The sequence below is a fragment of the Cariama cristata genome, unplaced genomic scaffold, assembly GCF_000690535.1.
Source record: "Cariama cristata isolate BGI_N322 unplaced genomic scaffold, ASM69053v1 scaffold10640, whole genome shotgun sequence".
NCBI classification, from domain to species: domain Eukaryota; kingdom Metazoa; phylum Chordata; class Aves; order Cariamiformes; family Cariamidae; genus Cariama; species Cariama cristata.
Genome location: NW_009594068.1, coordinates 20,289 through 29,597, shown reverse-complemented (window position 1 = coordinate 29,597; position 9,309 = coordinate 20,289). Strand labels below are relative to the sequence as shown.

General features: G+C 44.1%; 1 protein-coding gene across 1 annotated transcript; it reads left to right on the top strand.

Moving 5' to 3' along the window:
* Positions 1-946: 946 nt before the first annotated feature.
* Positions 947-9,108, top strand: SULT6B1 (sulfotransferase family, cytosolic, 6B, member 1). Its single transcript, XM_009696614.1, is given in 8 exon segments — positions 947-1,154; positions 4,644-4,756; positions 5,005-5,094; positions 6,411-6,418; positions 6,746-6,864; positions 7,530-7,624; positions 7,914-8,070; positions 8,978-9,108. Coding segments are annotated over 8 exon segments (915 nt in total). The 5' UTR covers positions 947-952.
* Positions 9,109-9,309: the final 201 nt, after the last annotated feature.

The window sequence follows — 9,309 nt, the reverse complement described above, 5'->3', positions numbered from 1 at the left end:
CCGACTTGCCACCGCCTTTCCCTGCGGCCTGGAGGGGGGGACCCACTGTCCTCGCCTCGCTGTTCCAGCTGCGAGCCGGCAGGATGTGTGCCCACCCCAGCTGGGAGGGCAGGCCGGGCCTTGTTGCCCCATGTTGAGGGCCCTGAGGAGGCGGCCCCTGTGTTAGGCGAGGGAGCAGGGCTGCGCTTCAGCACTGCGCTCCCGCTGCTTCGGCTGGGCGAAGAGCGGCTCTGCTCCTTCTGGGAGCCAGCACCCGTCTGTCTTGTGTGTCCTGCTGGGGGAAAACACAGCTAGATACGTAAGGCTCACGGCTGTTAAAAAGGGATCCTAGTTCTAGCATGGAAATGTTGAAAAAAACCTGTGCCACGCGAGATCTTGATGTTTAATTGTCCTTTTAACATGAAAAAGGGCGTTAGTGCCGACTAGGTCCCACAGAGGGGTATTTAGAACCTAAAATGGCAGCGTCCTTTCCTTCTCCAGAGTGTTCTTTTGTAGTTTTGATTTGCTGTTCTCTGTTATTCCATATCTATTTCTCTTAACTCAGAGTATGGGGCTGACTTCATTGCTGAAATAAAACCTCTTGGGATTTTTCTTAATGGGGACTTTCTTTTCTTTGTGAGATGCTTTTTTTTCCTATTAATGTTATGTAAGATTAGATATAATATTTTGCTGCTTGCTCTTACATGGTGATTCATTTTCCAATTCTGTTTTCCCTGGTGGCTGAGCTTGCAAGTGGATTTCTTATTAAAGTAATTCCTGCTCTGTAGATTGTAAGTGGACAGGAACAGTCCAGCTCCCACTCCCAGAAAGGTGGGAAAGGAGGAAAGAAACATATCAAATTTGGGGAAGGGCAGGAGTAACGCCAACGATTTCTACTCCACCCCTTAAAAATCTCTGTTTAAAGGCACTTACTGCATTAGACCAACATTTTCACACCCCAAAGGTGGTAAACATGGCTGAGGATAAAGAACCCTTTGTTGATGAGATAAATGAAGTGTTGGCAAAGTCTGAAGGGCTTGCCTTGAAGGATCTGCTGTTCTCCTACCAGGGAACCCCGTATCCTATCACAGCGTGCAGTGCGGAAACGTTCCAAGGCACGGAGAACCTGGAAGCCAGAAGCGATGATCCGGTGCTGGTGTCCTACCCCAAGTGCGGTGAATACGTTACACGTTGCTTGCTGTAGTCTACAGTACTGTAACTAACGTACTGGCACAAGAGAAGGAAAACCAGCTGGTTGTGGTTGTACATTGTGTGAAGACATTTGGCATTTCCACGACAACCAGAAGCAGCAGGTTTTTGTCCTTTATCTTATTTAAGCAGTCTGTTGCACTGCTTTTTAATATGGTTTATGTTTCTGAAAGGAAAAGAAGTTTTAGTGTTCAGAACTATTTTTTGGCTAAAGAAGTGAGAATAAAGCATACAGTTTTTTATATATCAGTGAGGCAAGACAACTCTGCAGTTAATCTTTAATAATAATAATGCAGATTATTTTGATAATCTGTATTATCAGAATACAGATAAACTATTCTGAAGAGCGTGTTAGTAATATAATGCAGTGTCATGTACAAAAGCAACAAAGTCACGCATTAGACTCTAATGAGTGGAAAGTGACAGAGCATAGCATCTTTACTTGCAAAATTATAGGCTGTTTCTTGGCATTATTCAGTATCAGCATTTTTTTTTTTTGTTATTGTGACTGCAAAATGGTATTGACCAAGTGTATGACTGGAAGTCTAAATCTTTTCATCAGAGGTTTGCAGAAACGAGGAAAGGTGGAACAAGAGCAGTGAAAAAAACCCCAAACACCCAACTAGTTGATTTTGATCAGTTTTATTAAATGGCAAGTGTGACATGGTTGATTACAAGGAAGGGATGGGTTTTGCTAATCTTGGAAATCCTATCCATGCGCATGTTTCTTCTTTGAGACCCAAGCAGTAGAAGCTTAGGGTGGTTGGAGAAAATGTGGGGCCAGGGAGGGGTTTAATTGCACTGGCATGGTAATGGATGTGGTCAAGTTGAGCTCTAACCAGAGAGTCCTAGGTCAAGGTCTCATTCAGGACATAGAATTCCCATTGGTTGGTGAGTTCTGATCTGGAAGGAATCTGTGGTGTATTTAGGGGCTTAAGAAGTATGCCTGTGGTGTTTAGGGTGGATTTATAGCAGCTGTGAGATGGAACACTGAGCCAAGAGAAAGAGGGGGCACATGCAATAGGAGGGAGCTGGCACAAAATGGGAAATGTGCATCTTTATTTTAAGGAGTCTGTAATTCTGTTGGGTGTGGGTCCAGAGTTCTGCTGGACCCTATAAAGACCTAAAAGGTCATTGTTGTAACTTGGTGCTGGCTTTGATTTCTCACAGAGTTTGGAAGAGTTCACTTGTGGAGTTGTGATGCCGATTGATTGCCTCTGAGGTTTAGTAACTTGGTAAACCTCTCCTGCTCAGGGAGAGGGCTCAGTAGATGAAGAAAGAGACCTCACACTGTTAATATTGAGCAGTTTGTGGTAGGTCAGCAGGGGGAAATTTTACCAAAGACCACTGCCAGTTTTTGGAGAGGGAGTATACAGCTCCCTGTGGTTTCCCAGGGAATGCAGCACCCTGTTACCTGGCAGGCACCGATGGAGAAGCATGTATGGGAGGTTGTACGGAGGAAATGAGCAAGCAGGAGGGAGAGAAAATGTTGTGTTTGTGCAGCGTAGTTACAATCTGCAGGTAAACCTTTTGGAATTTTCTCCCATTTGGATGTTTGCTCTTAACACTCTTAAACAGCGCTAAATAGATTTTGTATCCTAATTTCCTGTGGTGGGAGGGGGAAGGCAAGAGAGGAAGATAAAGACTAAAAGGAAAGATTTGCTGCCCCAGTCTGAAACCAGGAATTGCTGGGCTCCCTCTTGCCCCTTGATGTGACATGGACCCACCAAGCCATGATGCCACCAGGCAGTAATACAAATCTCATCTTTCCCTCTTGAACCACGGGAGCCCCTTCTGCCAGCTCCTCAGGTGTTTTCCGTGCAGGACTCAAACTCCGTGGCATTTGTCAGGTTTAGATGATCATGACCACGCCTGATGAAGGACTTGCTTTGAGGCCACTCAAACACTTTGTTTCTCAAAGCTTTAATATTATCCTCATTCCTTTTAGTTATTAAGTATTATGAAGGTTAAGTTACAGTAAGATCTCACAATGTAAAAGGTTTCCCCCAGCTCAGCTGTGCGTAGCGGAGAGGAAAACTCTGATGCAGAGAACTATTGATGAGGTGGGGAGAAGGACGGTGGAGCTCTGGGATGCAGTACTTCCCAGGAATGAGTCACATGGCTGAGGAGCCAGTAGGGATTTAGAGACTAGGAATTTCAGGTTTATCACTTGTAGCTTTTTGTTAAAATAAAATTTGTGTTTGCACATGCAGTAAATACTGGGTGGAGGAGGACATGGATTTGGAAAGTCTTAATGCTTTTGGCTCTGATCTGTACATAAATGGGAGATTGGTATAAATTATATAAATCATACATTGTCTTATCTATGACTATGATATTGGGTGGTGTGATAATGTAATATATGTGTTATAAGAGATTGTATGATGTGTACACACTGTATACGCATGAGTGTATAAATTACATATATCAGCTGCTTCCATCCAAGCGTCCTGAGGCACTTTATATAACATAGGGTGGAAGTTGCTCCTTTCTGGGAATAACTTCCCACTGGAAGCATGATGTTAAAGCTGTTTGCATTGCGTGTTCCGTGTTAGTGCCTCTGGCAGCTGTGTTCACAGGGGACTCACAGTGTGCAGGAGGCGGCGGCGGCTCTGCAGCTCCATCTCCGTGGGCCCGGCGGGAAGCCTTCCAAGCGCCTCCCCGCAAGGACGCGGGGAGGGTGCTGCGGGCCAAGGTGAACATACTGTTCCCTCGCTCTGTCCTGCCGGCCATCGGCAGAGCATCAGTGGAGCAAATGTGATTCCTGGAAACCTTGGGGAAGCAAGCACTGCGGCACAGCTCCCGGAGCTGGCCCCAGTCTCTCTCTGGAATGGGGTGCGCTATGGGGGAGGCTTTGCTGCAGGATCCCTTCCGAAGGGTGAGGGGTGGGGAGGGGTGTGGGTGTCCCGCGGGTAACAGCTCTTCTGGCACTTGTTCTGGCGTGCACGTTGTGGAGACTGCAACAGGCACAACCTGGACGAGCACTGGCAGTGGCACTGCGTGGGTGACTCCGTTTCCTCCTTGACCCAGGGCACTAGAGAGAGGCAGGCGCTTTCCTCGGTAGAATGAGTGAAGCTCCGTGGTCGTTCCTTCCTTCTCCTATCCAGACCCTTCCCAGGCGTTTCTCTGTAAAAGACAGAAAAGCTCCCTTGATTGTCTGTCACTGACTGTTTTACGACTATATTAAAAAGATGTTAAGTAAGTGCATCGTTGAGTCAGTTCTGCTCCCAGTGCTTTCCACATGCCAGTTACAAGTGAGCCAAGAAGGTCACAGTTAAGAAGCTGTTGAGGATCTCATTAATGGAAAACATTATTCTGTTTATAATCATTTGAGAGCTTTAGTGTTATTTGATGCCTGTCTATTATGCTGAATTAAACCATGTAATGAGAAGGTTCTGAGATCTTACATAAACTTCTAATGTGTTTTATTTTGTTCTCTGGGTTTCTTGGGGCAGGTGTGAACTGGCTTATCCAGATTTTAAGTGACTTGATATTTACAACTATCCAGAGTAAACCTGTAAGCACAGAACTACCGTTTATTGAATGTGGTGATCCAGATAAATACCAGGTTGGTGAAAAGAAACTACTGAACCACTTAAAGTCTGTTGTTTTCTCTCACCTGCACCCCCGCACACAAGTTATTAAAATGAAGTCATGCAGCAAGTAAAGATATTTCTCCTGAGAGGGGAAAAAAGGTAATCTTAGATGACTAATGCCTTTTGCTTAGGGGCTGTTTCACACAGGTGACTGTCACAAATCATTGCTGCGCTTGTGTAATAAACCTGTTCTCACTTACGGTTCTGTTCGTTTCTAAAGAGGATGAAGCAGATTCCATCTCCAAGGATTTTGGCAACACATCTGAATTACGATTGCCTCCCCAAGTCTATTTTCAAGAACAAAGCCAAGGTGGGCTTTTTTCTTTTTCCCAAGAGCAAACCTTATCTCTCTGACGGTACAGCATGCAAGAGTAATTTTGGGCCCACATCCTTTTCTTGCACCCAAGCGGGCGGCACTGGGGAAAAGCAGCTTGGAGACAGTGGGAGTGTCATGGTGCCTGGGCTGGCTCAGCACCCCCTCCCATGTACAGTAGCCGTAGGGGTGCTGTAGCTGACAGAAGCAAGAGCAGATCTAGAGGATGTGGCAGTGCTCAGAAATGGCCGAAGCGTCACGCTTTCCTTTTTTATGCCACTTTTTTTCTACACGTGACTGTGGCGGGGGTGAATGTGGCAGCAGTATCTGTGGGATGTTGGCTGTCTCCCTGCAAAGAGTCACACTGTTAAAACTTCAATATTTCTGGTACTCGGTCACTGAACAATGGCGGGTACATAGCCCCTATGAGATTACCACAGGTGAAGGAAATAATTGGTTAAGGGATGGGGATTTTTTCCGTGTTTCATTGGTATATTTTCCTGTATAAGACAGGAAAAAATATAATGTGTATAACAAAGAAATCTAATGTGTATAATCTGTTTTCAGAAGTGTTTACACTTCTCTGAGGATTACAGTCTCTTAGGATTTCAAGAACATTATTGCCATGCTTTGAAAAATGGGAGATGATTGTAACAGCTGTGATTTCCTGAAGGAGAATCAAACAGAGCTTTTCCTAGCAGGGGGGCAGCAAATGGTTCCTTATGTTCCTAATGGTTTCCCAGATCTTAGGCAGTTGTGGGATAGTGTTCAATGACAATATTACAATTTTCCAGTTGCTTCTTTCTACAATTGCTTCATTGTTACTGAAAATCATAACCAAGAAAACTCTCCAAACCAAATGATTGTTTAGAAAGCGGACATTGGTTTATTGCAGCACCGGGTGCATGGGGGATCTCTCTGCCTAGCATGCACACCAAGCCACACGAAGGTACACATTATATCAATAAAATAATTGCATATTCATAGTACTCTACATATTCATTGTTACTCACACTCAGGATTAGTTAAAAGTTTCTCACTTCTAATGTAAATTAGTACGCATCCTCAGTAAGCACTAATGAAGCGTTTTCATCAACTACGCATGCTCCCCAGGCAGGGTTTTGCCCTCTTTCGAAGGGGGAGCATTTGAGTTGGAGGTCGCGATCTCCCCCTACCACAATTACCTCTGTCCTGCTCTCAGCCAGTTTATTGTTGATGTCTGTGGGTTGTAACGTTTTATCAGCTTGGCTCCTTATACAGCTAGTACTTCCTCCCTTGAAAGTCTCTCTTTGCATTCTTACCTACTAACTTAGATAACAGTGTCCCTTTTTTATCATTTGTTCTTTGTTTTCTTAATGTTTCCCAACCTTGGGATGCCAGGCTAAAGAATGTGCCTGTTTTTCTGTTAATTTCACTAAATTTTTTAACCCTTTGGTATCATCATGACATAAGCAAATCTTAGAAGTGGTAACAAGGTCTTTATTATGATCATGTTATAAGTTTGTTCTCCATGCCTTCACTAATGAAATATTTTGTAGCCCACAGTATGTTATTGATTGCAGAATGTTTGGTTATATTCTCGTTTTGGTTGCCAGGGGTAATAAGTGATGTAAAATTGTTGACCTCTTTCTCCCACTCCAGATACTAGGTTGTTTTGAAACCCTAAAGATACAGCTGTTTCATTTTTCCATTTCCACAACAACGTGCCAAGCGTCCCCAGTTACAGCTCCTGGGATGAGTTCTTCTCAGAGTTCATGCATGGGAGAGGTATTGTTATAGTTACTGAAAGTAGCTGAAGAAACAACAGGAAAAAATATTTAAAAACAACTAAATGGGGCCAGTGGGAAAACAGCTGTGTCATAATTAGTTTACTGATGGCCATACCTCATGATAAAGGAGGCAGCTGAATGCCAGAGTGGGGAGAATGTCCAAAAGACGCTTTGCTTCTGGGTATTTTGCTCTTCCAAGCAAGGGTGAGAGAGTTGCGTGGCAGCTGGACAATGGCATTGGGTCAATGTTCTGCCAGTTAGCGATGGAGGAAATGCCACAGATCCAAAGCGTTAATGAAATGAGAGTTTGTTGTCTTTACTGTTTCTGAACATGAGGCCAAACACCTCCTTAGCAACCCAAATTTTAGATGTAGACTGATGTCTGGCTTTGGCTTTTAAGAGATGTTTAAGTGACAATACAGAAACAGAGGGGAAGCACATAGTGAAATTCCTATTTCTGTGTGGAAGCCATCTACCTACAAAAGTCCAGAGGAAGCCTCTGTCGTACTGTTGTACAGTACAGTGCCACGGAAAGGACAGGCCGTTCTGTTTGTTTGCATTGATGTAACCCATAGGCAACAGAAGGCAGTTCTTCAGTCAGAGAGAAGTAAGTACCCCGTAAGAAAAGAAGGTCGTACTGGTGCTTTTTTCGCTTCTTTACAGTCGGCTGGGGATCCTACTTTGATCATGCGGTCACCTGGAACAAACACGTTGAGGATGAGAATACTATGATCGTAATATATGAAGACCTGAAAGAGGTAAGGCAGCTGCTGTGTACTGACAGGCAAAAGACAGCTGAGCCTGTTCCTTGAAATCTGCTGAAATGAACAGGAAAAGGCACAGGTTTCTGAAAGAGCAAAATCAGGGTGATTTTAGCCGCAAGTTGAGTCTGGCTGTACAAAAGCTGAGCTCCAGCGTGATGCTGGAAACAGTGTGTGAAGGAAAAGAGAGACTGTTAATAGATGGTGGCAATGCACATCCCAAGCGGGTAACTCCTTATTTAGAGGAAGCGTATCGCGTGTCTCCCTTTAACTGTATTGCTTTCAGAACCTGGCCACCAGTGTAAAGCAGATAGCTGAATTCTTTGGATTCTCCCCAACGGCAGAGCAGATCCGGTCCATTGCAGACAGGGCCGCTTTCCAGGCAGTGAAGGATAAGGCTCAGGAGACTCATGGTGCTGGTGGCTCATTTCTTTTCCACAAAGGTAAATTTCTTTGTATTTTGCCAGGGTGGTGAATGGTAGCACTGCATCTTGGGCAGACAGGAATTTGGATCAGTAGATGGTTAATCTTTCTGTGCAATTTTCAAGGTTGGGAGTTGTTTGAGAAACACTGACTGTGCTTCAGGATGCACTCACTTGGTTTCATCACAAAGGCCAGTACCATTTGGAAAAGCCCTATACAGTATGATTAGCAGAAGTGCCCGACAAGTAGCACACCCTTCAGTCATGGTACGCAGTAAGCACCAAGTAAAACAAAGCAGAGTTTTATTTTGGCTTCTGTGAGTACTGGGGATAGCCCGGCAGTCGGTCTACAGAGTGCCTCCACAGGTTTTTTTTCTTGGGTTTTCTAAATAACTCTTGTGATTGCCTATGAACCTCAGGCAACGTGTGGACTCCAGATACTCTGCAATTGGAGCTCTGTCTTTTAGCTGTGGATCAAGCTAGAGCTGTAGACTCAGACAACCTCAGACTGTGGGCTCTCCAAAATCTAGATTAAAGGTAGACTGCAACTTAGGGCAGTGCCCGGTTGCAGTGCACAAAGCTCTTGCAGTTAAAAGCCACATCTTTGAACTTTCTGGGTTGGTTTCACAACTGCTGGTCGTCTTTTATCATCTTCTGCAGCTGTGCAAGGCATGTGCCAAAGCTGTGAAGGCAGACCAGTAGCTTCCTTTGTTTGCTTTATGGTCACATTCCACTGAGGACACCAAACATAAGGCAAACATAAAAGTGTGTTCTTGGGTCAAAGATTTTTTTTTTTCTTGGAGAGAGAAAAAAAAAAAGGATTATCCTGAAATCTGGTAATAAGAGAGAGAAGGTAGTTTTTTGTTTTAAATCATACTCCTTGGTCCTTACAGCCAAAGGTAATATTTTACTTTTCTTTATATTCCAGGTGTTGTTGGAGACTGGAAAAATCTTTTCACTGAAGCTCAGAACCAGGAAATGGATGCCAAATTCCAAGTGTGCTTAGAAGGAACTAAGCTGGGAGCGAAGTTAAAATATGACGTATACTGCAAGGCCTGAACCTCCTTTACAGAAAAAAACCCGCATGCTCAGGCTGCTTTTCATTCACTTTTATGAAATAAAACAGAAACCAGGACAATACCTGATTTAAAAATTTTGAAAATCCATGCAATTTGCAAACCTGTTTCTGCTGGCTTAATTTACACAAGCAATCCTTGCTCGTGCAGTTAGTATCATTGACTTCACTGGATTCTCTGAAAT